At 36.7% G+C, this 14,008-nt stretch overlaps 1 protein-coding gene across 1 annotated transcript; it reads right to left on the reverse strand.

Annotated features, from left to right (window-relative positions):
* Nucleotides 1-2,570: 2,570 nt before the first annotated feature.
* LOC121750988 (probable receptor-like serine/threonine-protein kinase At5g57670) lies at nucleotides 2,571-5,630 on the reverse strand. Its single transcript, XM_042145693.1, has 6 exons — nucleotides 5,060-5,630; nucleotides 4,812-4,969; nucleotides 4,644-4,723; nucleotides 4,433-4,568; nucleotides 4,179-4,328; nucleotides 2,571-2,930 (listed from the first exon to the last, which is right to left on the reverse strand). The coding sequence occupies exons 1-6, from the start codon at nucleotides 5,478-5,480 to the stop codon at nucleotides 2,721-2,723; spliced, it is 1,155 nt and encodes a 384-aa protein (XP_042001627.1). The 5' UTR covers nucleotides 5,481-5,630; the 3' UTR covers nucleotides 2,571-2,720.
* Nucleotides 5,631-14,008: the final 8,378 nt, after the last annotated feature.

Raw genomic sequence — 14,008 nt, forward strand, 5'->3', positions numbered from 1 at the left:
TTGTCAAGGAGACAGCTGTTCACACTGCATGCTTCTCCTCAAGTTTGCAAAAACTTTTACTCCATTAATATTAATTGCATTTTGGTTTGTTAGATTTTATTAACACATAGGTCTTGGATTATAATTATAATTCAACAAAGGTTCACTTCGCCTAATTTATTATTGCAAATATTATCTCAACTATTTTGTGGTTCTCATTTCTTGTCTCTTCAAGTATTTAACTAAGTGTCTTGTGAAACAACCTAAGTATTTATAAGAAAGAACAATTAATCGATTAATGCATGAACTCTCACTAATTTTGTGCAGGGTTTTGAAATGGTCATTTATTAATGTTATAAGAATGTGAATGTATTGCCAATTTTTGCATAATTAACAACACAATTATTATGACACCGATTTGCAGTGTTAAGTTCAAAACGAATTATATATATAAAAAATGAATTTTGGTTGTGTCACGACTTGGTATGTAGATTGCAATACTAACCGAATTAAAAATATCGCATTTTGGTTGTGTCGCGTAGATATATTATATAAAAAAAATTGTTATTTTGCATCAAATAAAAATTGTGCATAATTTAAGAATTAACTTTGTGAAAATAAGTTTCTTAAAATTTGAATTTAATTAAGGTAATATTGCATATCATTGATAGACCAATTAGATATCACGTATTTCACGTGAACTCAAACCAAACTAAGGGTTGAAAAGGTGCACATAAAATTTGGAACTAATTATTTATATAATTATATTGACATGCTTGAATAAAACTTAATGAGCTTTTAAAACATAAATAAGCAAGTAATAATTCCAAGTTCCGAAATTCGACAAATGCTTGATGAAAAATAAGAAAAAAGGGTCCATGCTATGAAAGTCTGAAACATATATTAATTGAATATTATAGTTTGTCACGTTTGTGACATACATTAAGTCGATTCATCACTGCTATGAAAGTTTGATACATATATTAATTGAATATTATAGTTTGTCACGTTTGTGACATACATTAAGTCGATTCATCACCAGCTACATTAAACTCCAGTTCTAATAGTGTAGGCAACGCCAAAAAATTAATCATTTGTGGAAAGTTAAATTCAAGATAGTTTTGATATTTTGGTGCGTGTCGAAATCAAATATTATTAGGAACATACGGAGGTTTGAAGTTGAAATTGGAATTGGAATTGATTTTAATGAGTTTAATCAAGTTAGGCCTTTGTTATGGAAGTTGGGGGGAAATGTAACCTCTCGGAAAATCATTCTCTTTCTATTCTAAGAAAGTTGAGTCATTTTTTTTTGCACTCGTTTTAAAAAAAGTCGTAAAAAATAGTTAGAGTGGGTAAATAGTAGAGTAGAAGCGATAATAATGTAGACTCTTTCGAAACGAATGCATAAAACAAGTGACTCAATTTTTAGGGATAATAAAAGAAGTGACAACAAATTGAGGATGGGTAATTAAAATTTGTATTTTTCCAATAGTGACTCCCTCAAGAAATTCCTAGCTCTCAACCCTAGATGACGAGCCGATTGAAGGTTTCTGATACTAAATGGAAGAAGTAATCTAATAAAAGGCTGGTTTTATTTTAGATAGTCTTTTGTGAGTCACGTGGATAGAGATTAAAAGTTAGAAATATCAATTAGAAAGAGTGATGGTTATATTTTAAGAAATATGTCATTTAAATTGGGACATATGAGTAGTATTTTAATGTTTTCATTATTACATATTTATTTTATTTATACTATTAATTTTGGTATATAAACTTCAAATTCAACCATTTCATTTCACTCATATTTTATTACTACTATAAAATTAATATAAAAAGAAAGAATTCATGTTACATACTATACTATAAAACTCAATTAACATATGTATAAAACTGAATAGAAAGTTTCTCTCTCATACTTTTTCTCACTTTTTCTCCTCTCTCATATTTTACCTATTTTTTCTTCTTATTTCTCTTACTTTATCCTTTTGTTCTTCTCATCTTTCTTACTTTACTAATTTTTTATTAAAACTGTGTCGTCCATAAATGAGACTATTTTTTGTGGCGCGAGTGTGGCACATTTAGATATCATAAATCTAATATGCCTAGGCTCCACCAAATTGCATTATTCTCGCCTAGAATAGAGTAATTGGCACTATAAACAATCCAAAAACATAAAATAGCATGTTTCTCTTTTGAATTAATCAAACCCCACTTTCTTTACACAGTCAAATTAAAAGCTAATCACTCCGGTAACAAAATTAAGAAAGCTTTAGATTGAGTCAATCTCCCATCACGTTAGAGCATTTCAATGAGAATATATTCCTCCCTCCCCAATGAGTATTTTTCAAGCCATTACAATTATCATTAAATAATTCCCTTTTTCATTTCCTGAATCCCGACATATAATGCTGGAACTGGTTGCCCTCTTTCCATTATTATTACAACTTATCCTCACTCACACACACACTAGTTGGCATGTCTTGTGTAGTCCTATCACTACCCCACACCTTCACATTCACAACATTCATAACTTCCAATTTAATTCAAATTTTTTTGAATATTTGTGGGATGAAAATTGCCCAAAGATTCGATTGATCAAAATTGCCATAGCATAGCTACATTATAGACTTAATAGTGTCTACAACAAGAAGAAAAAAAAAATAAAAACATATATGATCTTGTTACATGTAACAATACTAGCTACATTTCTTACATTTTATTTTCATATTCACAACTTGAATCTAATAACACTTGTTCCTCCTATTGTACGAACTCCCTGTTGAGATCGAGTCGTCGTGTTGGGAGTTTGAAGATGAAGAGGTGTTGCATTCATATTCACATTCGCACTCAAGATCCTCGAACCCCCAGAACTCTTCACGGTCTTCTTCTTCCTCCGGAATTTTCCATTTCTCGGGGTCGATTTCCTCCTCCGATGATATAACCTCCACCACCTGTCCACATTGGCAGCACTAAATTTTATTTACTCCGCCCCACTGAAGATGACTCACTTTCTTTTTTCATTTGTCCCAACCAAAATGACTCATTACTAACAACAAAAACACTTTTATCTCTACTTTGTTTTCTCTCTACTCTCTCCAATTAACACACAAAATAAAGTTACATAAAATGTTGCGCCGCCCAAGGAAATGGTCATTTTTTGGGACGGAGGGAGTATGATTTATTTGTAACAATAATTAAGTAGAATATATTCTCATCAATATCATAGAAGGTATCTGAAAAAGTTTACACAAGTCAGACACATAAATGGAAACAAAGGTTAAGACAAAACTGATAGCATTGCTGGATCGTATCAAATGGAGCAGACAGTGTTATCGTTAGAACAATTGATTAATCATGAAATTGGTATTGTATTCATATACTGTAGATGGAATTGTTCTTGTCCAAACAAAATTGGGTTGATTCTTTACCTTTTCTTGAGTGAAATTAAACTACTTAACAAAATTAAGTAGACCCTTTAATTAAGGTTTTAACCTGCAAATTGCATATTATTGCCTAATAAAAGCATAAAGATTTTAGTTAGGTGAGACACGGACATCAAAAGAAGATAAATTAATTCACATAAATATAGGTGATGCATGCATTAGTCATATGATGTTAAAAGTTTTACTTTTAGATAATAATCAAATCTTTGGATGATACCAAAAATTCATAGTCGGCAGAGATCTTGAACAGAGTTCTAAAACGATTAAATTAAGCAGGCGTGCCAAATTAATTGATTTATTAATTAATGTCATTTTCTCTAATTTCAACACATCTAAATGGCACGGAATTAGGCTACAATTTATCTGTCACTACAATTCTCATGCTTAATTTTTCTAAGCCTTTAATAAAGTTATCACAATGAAAAAAAACTAATGCTACTTGCTATGATATTCAAATTTCAAAGACAAGGATCAAATTCAATTAAAAAATACTAGTGATGCTTCATTAGTGGAACATTTCTATTTCGGCACGAGATTTTATGTAGTGTTGTTTTGTGAGTTAAATGGAGAGAATAAAACAAGAGATGGAAAAGGTAGAGAAAATTATGTTTCTATTTTAGAAATGTGTCATTTAGAGTGGGACGTCCCAAAAAGGAAAATGGTTCACTTAGAGTTGGACGGAGTTAAATAGAAAACCTTTGTCATTTCATCGCGTAAATAAAGCTTGAAATTGCCGAGGAAAACACATTTCATTACCTCAGTAATGGTGGGGCGCCAAATTGGAGACGCGCGTATGCAGAGAGAGGCTGCAAAGGCGAGCCGGCTGAGGTGGACGATGTTGTAGTCGTCACCGAGCCTCGGATCAATGACCTCTTTCAAATCTCCTCGGCTCAGTATAGGCTTGGCCTAGCTCACCATCAGAGAATAACAAATAAGTACGATAAAACAAAATAAAACAAAACAAAACAAAACGACGTAGTATTAAGGTTTGAGAAATGATAGTTACCCACCCAGCTATGCAAGCTTTGGTGGGAACTATCAACAGGCCTCTTGCCAGAAACAAGCTCTAGCAAGAATACACCGAACGCAAACACGTCTGTCTTCTCGTCCACAACTCCGTGCATGAAATACTCCGGTGCCAAATGCCTACCAACAACAACCCACAACTTTAATTGATTATACTACACTTGCTTTCAATTTTTGCAATTAATTTATTTGCACCCAAATGTTCCTTCTATTGGAGCAATGGAGTGATGGCTCCATTGCGACGGAAGCCATTTTGCTAGCCCGAAATCTGATATCTGAAACAGAGGGGTCATGAATCAATATTTTAGTTTTTGTTTTGTTTTTTTGGTAACAAAATGGTTGGTTAGTGGTTAGTTACTACACCTGTGGCTCAAAATCTTCATCTAGTAAAATATTGGAAGACTTAATGTCTCTGTGAATTATTCTCCTTGGACAATTGTTGTGTAAATAGTGTATCCCTTTTGCAGTTCCAATTGCAATTTTGTACCTTGTTGTCCAGTCCAATGCAGGCAGTTTCTCATCTAATTAGTAGTTACACAAGGAAAAGTTGTAAGAATTTTTATTTTTATTTAAAAAAAAAAAAAAAAGAGTTGTATAGTAGTACTTCTTACCATGAAGAAGAGAAGCAACAGAGCCTTTGGAGGAGAAGTGGAAAATGAGGTAAAGGCCGTTGTCGATGCAGCAGCCGAGGAGGGGCGTGACGTTGGGATGGGAAACGTGTGCTAAGGTTCCGATTTCGGTCAAGAACTCCTTCTCTTTCCGCTCGTCGTTTGGGGCCTTGGTCAGGCGCTTCACCGCGATTGCCTGCCCGTTTTGAAGAACTCCTCTGTAGACCTCTGCGAACCCGCCCTTCCCCACCATGTTATCCGCGGAGAAGGCGTTGGTGGCGGAGGAGATTTCGTCGTACGAGTAGCATTTCCACGTGGGCTTCTGGAGACTCTCCGGGGGCTTCTCGTCTTGCAAGTCTTCCTCGAAGGCGTGGCGTTTGAGGGAGAAGAGCCTCTTCAAGCTCCCTGTCCGAATGTATCTCATGCTTTTGGTAGGGAAGAAAAGAATGTGTTTCTTTGTTTCATAACAGGACAGGAACACAAGTACTACTAATTCTACTTGGGTTGGGGAAAAGAATCAAATATAAGTGTGTGTTGTGTCTATGTGGATTGTATATATGTTTAGTAATAGTAACCAAAAACTAAATGATTGGAGTGGTTGGCCAAGAAAAAATACTCCCAAGCCCTAAGCTTTTGGGAAAATTATTAGAAAAATGATGTGCCCCCATTTACAGTTGTATTGACAAGGAATTTTCATGGAGCAAATCACATTTGCAGCATTAAATTGGTGAGTTCGGTTTGGACTATGGAATTCATAATGCTTACAAATGCCTTTGAGTGAAATACACTTTTCAAAATTTCAATTGCCATATACAAGTAAGACTAAAGTCCCAAAATGATCCTTAACATATTGCGTTTTTTTATTTTGGTCCAAAACATTATCTTTTGAATTATTCGGTCCCTCACATTTGAAATCGGATCTCATTTAGTTCATTTTAGATGGTTCCGTCAATTTTTTGACGGTTTTAATTACCGGGTCACTAATCCGTCACTAATCCGTCACTAACTGGGAGAAACTGATCCGTCACAAATCCGTCACAAATCCGTCACTAATGAGAGAGAAACAATAGTATGATTCTTGGCGTATAAACTCAGAATCCAAAACCAGAAACAAACCCTACACAATCTCTCTCTCTCTATCTATATAAGCAAAATTAAAGCTTAAAATTCTCAATCCAATTCATGCGTTTCAGTTCAAGAGCAATCATCTACCATGAGCAACATCCCTAGATCTCTCACCGATTCCACCCTAACCACCTTCAAACTCGCCGTCTCCGCCTCCGATCCCTGGCCTTTCTCTATCTAGCATCCGTCGATTCGTCTCTGCATTTAATTTTGCGCATCAATTTCACATCGATTTGGTTAGATTGAATCAATTTCACATCGATTTGGTTAAACTGAATCTCGAAAACATGCCGCACATTCACTTCCACCACCACGACGGGCGGCGGAGCATTCCGAAGGGGTATCTGGCGGTGATGGTGGGGCATGGCGGCGAGCAGCAGCGGTTTGTGATTCCGGTGATGTACGTGAATGATACGATATCTTTCCATATATTCCATATCTTTTATTTAGTTATCTTATGATTCATAGTATCTTTTCATATATTATTTTCTTGTTCGGTAAGTTAGGATTTAGTATTATAAATAGGGAAGAATGTAATCATTTGAAGGATCATGAATGAAAATATATTATTTGCCCACACCCAACGTGAATTAATCAAACACTAGTTCCATCGCTGCCCGACGGAGGAGTTCCGCGCACAGCAAGAACTAGAGCCACCGCCGATCCTGTTGCAGGACGCCGGAGAATTATCTGTAACTTAGATTCTGCGCTGCCCGACGGAGAGGACTTCTGCGCACAGCCAGATCTTCGCCTCCGCCGATCCTACGCTAGGACGCCGGAGAAAGGGATACGACAAAGGGTCGTATCATCTGGTGCTTTCATCGTGTGTGCTCATGAGACGTTTTAACAACAGTACAATGGGCTGGGGTTCTTCACGCCCTGACTCATTCACACCTGGTGTGCCGCGCCGTCAACTACCCGTTGAACGTCGCAATTTTGGGGTCCCTCATCGCCCGCAGTTAGATGACGGAGACTTGGAGATTCGTCCGAACGACGAGTCGATGCATGACGATTACATGAATGGGAAGTTGGATCGATTACTGGATAAGTTGGATAAATTTGATCTATGGAGGGAGGAGGCGGATCGGCGCTTCGAGTATCTGGATCCGATCGTGCCGAGGGAGACGGAACCCCCTCTAGGGTTGGAGGATGGAGATGAAGCGGAGTATGAGGAATTTAGGCGAACGAAAGCGAGCGAGAAAGGGGGTCGTGCCAGACACCCTAATTTTTGCATGCGCGATATGTCTATGGACGACAGGAGACGTCGCGGAGAGAGGACCAGGGGTGCGTCGGCCTGGGATGCACCGGGAAATCGATTCGCTCGTACACATGGCGGTGGTTTTCCGCAGCAATTCGAGACGTCGTGTTGGGATCCACCCCAGCGTTATCAATCGACTGCTGCGGGGTTTGATAAGAATCAGATCTCTATGAAGCCGCCTCGGTTTGATGGTAGCGACGCGACAAACTGGATCCCCAGGGTTCAGTATTATTTTAATCATATGAGGATACCCGATGCTCAGCGCCTTCACTACGCGGTTATGTTGTTCAACCCCCCGGCTTCGGAGTGGGTGTTTAATTATTGTGCAAATATTGACTGCGTCACGTGGCACGAATTTTTGGAAGATGTGCGACACAATTTTGATAGGCAGAGAGATCGATATCGTCGCGAGGGGAGAAATGACAGGGGTTCATGTTGGGACCCTCCAAGATATCAACAACATTGTCAACAAATAGGCGGGTATGATCAGCAGTTTAATCGGCCAGCCACTTGTTACGACCCACCACAGTCGTGGCAGCCCTCTTGTTGGGAACCATCGCGTGGATATTCGGATTATGATCAGCCACTGGGTCCGCCTAGTCGTGGGGATCCGCCCAACAATCGCTGCCCTCAGACCTTGCTGCCTTCGATGTCTGAGCGACGTCTGAGTCACCGCACAGCTCCGTTATCTGCCGTTGCCACGCACCCGCCTCAACAGTCCAGCAAGTTTATTGATTCGGGGAAGCAGCGTGGTCTGCCCAATATTTCCAGTCTCAAGGTTTGTTCTCCTTATCCAGACGAGCCCCTACAAGCGATCGTCAAGACCGACAATACGCCGCGGCAAGTGCTCGCCGGGGCATATGATGGGAAGATTGATGATCTTCGTGTTCCAACACATAAGGAATTGGAGATGGAGAGAAAGAGAGAGGAGGAGAAACAGAGGCAGAAAGAGTTCGAGAGACAGAGAGCTGAGAAGGCTAGGAATTATGAGGAACCTGAGTGGGCTAAAGTAGAGGAGGTCGAGGAGGAGGATGAGAGCGAAGATGCCTTGGAGGAAAAGAAGAACGAATTCTACTGTGTAGCATGTAGCAAGAAGTTCAGGAGTGATAAACAATGGAAGAATCACGAGCAGTCGAAAAAGCACAAGGAGAAGGTGACACAGCTGCGGGAAGCTTTCCATGAAGAGGATATAGAATGTGAAGCAGAAGTGGATGCTGATGTTGGAAGTGACATTGGTTACTTGTCAGCAGATGATGGAGTGAGTAAACTAGGGGAGCAATTTGAAGCAGGGATTGGTATTCAAGAAGATGATATAATTAAGAGGATCACGTTGATTCGTTTGTGTGCTTTCGACCCTGGTATTTGTGTCCGTTTTAGTAAACGAAATTGGGAATTTCTTGCTATGCACACGGAAGCATTGGATCTCCAAGTTGAGGATTTGAAACTGCGCATTGTCAATGTTCTCTGGAATGCTATGAATATGCTGACGGATAATGATAAGGAGCTGGCACATGGAGGAGTTATGAAGTGCTTGCTAGCCACAAAGACATTTAATATCGGGCTAAACATGCCGGCAAAACCAGTTGTCTTCACATATGTTCAGGACGTTGATGAGGATTACTATGTCGGGAGACGTTTGCCTATTTGGCGTGTGTTTGATCCAGGAGGAGATGTCTCGCCAAAGTCGGCTTTCAACTCTCTTCGTAGCTTCGTGGTTCTCACCTTGAGGACAAGGTGGTTTTTAACCGTGGGGGAGTTGATACGATATCTTTCCATATATTCCATATCTTTTATTTAGTTATCTTATGATTCATAGTATCTTTTCATATATTATTTTCTTGTTCGGTAAGTTAGGATTTAGTATTATAAATAGGGAAGAATGTAATCATTTGAAGGATCATGAATGAAAATATATTATTTGCCCACACCCAACGTGAATTAATCAAACACTAGTTCCATCGCTGCCCGACGGAGGAGTTCCGCGCACAGCAAGAACTAGAGCCACCGCCGATCCTGTTGCAGGACGCCGGAGAATTATCTGTAACTTAGATTCTGCGCTGCCCGACGGAGAGGACTTCCGTGCACAGCCAGATCTTCGCCTCCGCCGATCCTACGCTAGGACGCCGGAGAAAGGGATACGACAAAGGGTCGTATCAGTGAACCACCCGCTGTTCACGCAGATGCTCAAGGCGTCGGAGGAGGAGTACGGTTTCGATCAGAAAGGTCCGATCAACATCCCCTGCTTGATCGACAAGGAGACGGCAGAGCACCACGGCCACCATCTCCACGGCCACCACCAGTTTTTGTGCTACAAGGCGTGATGAAACTAATGGCGGTTGGAGTTATTGTTAGGTGATTTTTAAATTTGATGTTTTTGTAAAATCAAAACTCATTTTATTTGGCTCTTGATTTGAATTTGACTTGAATTTGCATGATCTTTTGATTGTTTTATGTTTTGATCGATCAATCAAAAAAATACTATGGAGTTTCTAGCAAATTTACCAATAATTTTGGATGATTTCTAGCTTAGAATTATACAAAATGTTACGTACGTTTATAAGGTTTAACGAATCAAAATATGACGATAAAATCCAAGTAATAAGTTTTTAGGTGATTTGTGACGGATTAGTGACGGACTTGTGACCCGGTAATTAAAGCCGTCAAAAAATTGACGGAACCGTCCAAAATGGACCTAATGTGATCCGATTTCAAATGTGAGGGACCGAATAATTCAAAAGATAATATTTTGGACCAAAATAAAAAAACGCATATTAAGGACCATTTTGGGATTTTAGTCTACAAGTAATTCAAATATTTGCATGCCTCCTTTTGCTTTTACAACTTTAAATATCAATCAAGTAGTTTTAGGCTTATTATTTGATTATAAAGTTTTCTTCATCCCATACTTTTTACAATTTACAAATATGTTACTATTGAGTTATGCATAAATCATGTATTCTTAACTTCTTTGGTTTTTTATTCTTGTATCACATAAATCGAAACACAAGAAGCAATAGTTGAACGTTCGTTAATTTTGAGACGTTTGATGATAGTATATCTCAAAAATATAAACAAACATAATTAGATCCTTTAATTTTTTAAAGCACAGGAGGCATGCTTCTCTCACTGTATGCTCTATGTGTTTCAACTAGGGGTGGGTCGATACGAGATATCGTACCGAAAACGTTGTATCGTATATCGTATCGAAAATATCGATATGAAAGAATTTCATATCGTTATCGTATCGAAAGTTTCGATATAGCGAATTTCGATATATCGAACTTTCGATATGGATAATATCAATATCGTTATCGTATCGATATATCGTACCGAAATTTGATATATCGATATATCGAATTTCGGTACGATATATTGAAATATCGATATCGTATCGAATACCTGTATTTCAAAACTTAAAATTCACACAAAAATTAATAAAACTTCAACACAATAAAATTAAGACTAAAGTCCTAAAATGGTACTTAACATATTGCGTTTTTTTTATTTTGGTCCAAAACATTATCTTTTGAAATTATTCGGTTCCTCACATTTAAAATCGGATCACATTTGGTCCATTTTGGACGGTTCCGTCAAATTTTTGACGGGTTTAATTATCGGGTCATAAATCCGTCACTAATTCGTCACTAACCGGGAGACACTGACTCGTCACTAACTCGTCACTAATCCGTCATTAGTGATATAGAATTACTCTGGCCCGGTCATGCCCATCTTCATTTTCATGTTTTACCTTGTTAATATAACCCAATAAAGTGGTGGTTTTATTTAACAGTCTAGAAATTCCAACCAGATTAGTAATATAGAATTACTTCCATATCCCTGAAATTTGTTGCCCTAGCACGTAATTCTCATTTGTAAAATCACGCTTCCCTTCTCCATCTACGCGATTCATCTCTCTCCCACCATCACCTGCGATTCATCTCTCTCCATCTCTACAATTCTTCTCTCTCTCACCATCATCTTCGATTCAACTGTAACCCCAGTACCATCTCTACGATTCATCTCTCTCCCACCACCATTTTCTGTTCATCTTATACTAGAAGCTGTACACGTTCATCAATTGCTCACCTCTTTAAATCCCTCGGTTTGAGAACCTTCATCAGCAGTTATTTTCCCCAAAATTTATTAACCCATCAATTTACATCTTTAAATTCATATACAAATATTTAGATAGGTTGGAGCCAACATAATTTTGAGTGCTTACCGTAGAAAAATATGCAGTTGATTTCTGAACTTGGAAATTTTGCTTTCTTTGCATAATATATTCAAAATTATATGAATGGTTGTGAATTTGTGAAGCTTGTCTTTGCCAATTGCCTATCATCATTTTATCTTTCTATTTTCTTATTTTAAACAACAGAGTTTTTGGTAAGTAATTGGGTTAATTAGGCTAATTAGCGTATTAGTGACGGATTAGTATCGGATTAATGACAGATTAGTGTCAGATTTGTGACGGATCAGTTTCTCCCAGTTAGTGACGGAATTGTGACCCGGTAATTAAAACCGTAAAAAATTTGACGGAACCGTCCAAAATGGACCAAATGTGATCCGATTTCAAATGTGAGGGATCGAATAATTCAAAAGATAATGTTTTGGACCAAAATCAAAAAAACGCAATATGTTAAGGACCATTTTGGGACTTTAGTCAAAAATTAATAGTGTTCTTATCTCAATAATCAAAATACAACACAACCAAGTACAATTAAATGGATTTATATATATTTATAATTTTAAATTTTAATATGTATTGAATTTCAATATGTTTCGATATATACGATATATATCGTATATTCGATATAAAACGATATATCGAAAATATCGATATATATCGTATATTCGATATAAAACGATATATCGCGATATAAGGAAATTCATATCGTTATCGTATCGAAAACTTACGATACGGTATCGTATCGTATCGAAAATTACGATATATCGAAAATTCGATAATTTTTCAATATTTTTCAATACGATACGAGCGATATATCATTTTTTCGATATTTTTTCCCAGCCCTAGTTTCAACGCTGGATTCCATCGCCTTTCCCTCTTTCCAATGCATGCATTTTATATTTATGAAATCTATCACTATATAAACTAAGAGTTGTCTTAAAAATAACAAGATTGCCATTGAGGACTGTTTTGGCGGGAACCGTTATAAAATACACGAAAACTTTGACTTGTACTTTTATGAGCATGCACTATAATTATTTCCTTTAACTGCAGTCATATACCAAAAAAAAATTTATGCCACCATAGAAAACAGAACCTATGTATTGTGAATAGCAGCTATAAAAAAGCCTTATTTTAATTGATTTACCAAAACGAAATCTTCCTTATATCCAAAAAAAAGCTGACAGTAATTATATTTCCAATGCTCTTACCTGTCTTCTAATATGATAATTCTATTTTATAATTCCATTAAATGTTTTTAATATTATTATAATGAATTCCATTAAATGTCGTATGTTTGTTTAATATTGAAATGCAACAAATTTATATATGCTATGAAGTAATGAACTATTTAATTTATTGTGTATATGTTGGCAAATTAGCATGAACAATACAATTTTAAAATCTGTTAATATAAATTCTACTTAATTAATATTTGAAATATAATAATAAAAGTGAGATGAGTCGGGAAACTTCATTAACGTCATTGATATTATATTAAATTAATTTTATGCATAAAACAAGTTTTGTTTAGTATCAAAGTCCCGAATAATTCTGGTTAGTACCAAAGTCTCGGTTCTGTTGAATTGTAAAGCTGCTAGAGCATTGATTAAATTAAAAGGCAAATTTTATTGGACAAATATATGGTCCAATACAATGTAAAGAAACTGGCTTCTCAATGAAGTTTTAAACTTCTACAAATACCAGTTCAAGTTTTCCATAGCATCATTATCCAAACACTCCTTGGGCAAAAGCTCAGTCCGACTAAGAGTAGAAATCGAAACAAGATATGAGAGAAGACACACATCAACATGATGAAGAAAAAGATTTTGGTTATTTTCAAGATTCAGATTCCAATTTCAACCACCACTGCCCAAATTACCAAGAACACTATTGCCGGGGAGGAGCGGCGTTACAGATGTAGAGGATGGTGGGATTCCAGGAGGGGCCGCATCCGGATTCCTTGAGGGAGGAAGACTATTATTTTAAAAATTTTAAGGTTAATGGATGCAAGAAAGTTGTACTGTAACATTTTACAGAGAGAGAAAAATGAAAGGCGTGCTTGCATCTGTTACTCCATTGGGGGTTTGATATTTTGGAATGTTTTATACTCCTATGAATTTCATATTCATCAAGTATGTCATTTTATTTTTTCTTGCATATTAATGGGTTGATTCAATTTTTTATGGCTATGAATTTATGATTGGTCCAATATTAATATTGTTTGTATTATAGTTTTATTGAATAATACTTTTATTGATTTTTTAATATTTTATTAGAATGAGAATAGGAAATGATCCAAATTAAGAGTATTGTTTTATGGAATATAACTATTAATAAAATACTTATCGTTATTAATCATGGAAAATGAAATTATTTA

The sequence above is a fragment of the Salvia splendens genome, chromosome 10 (assembly GCF_004379255.2).
Source record: "Salvia splendens isolate huo1 chromosome 10, SspV2, whole genome shotgun sequence".
Classification (NCBI taxonomy): Eukaryota; Viridiplantae; Streptophyta; class Magnoliopsida; order Lamiales; family Lamiaceae; genus Salvia; species Salvia splendens.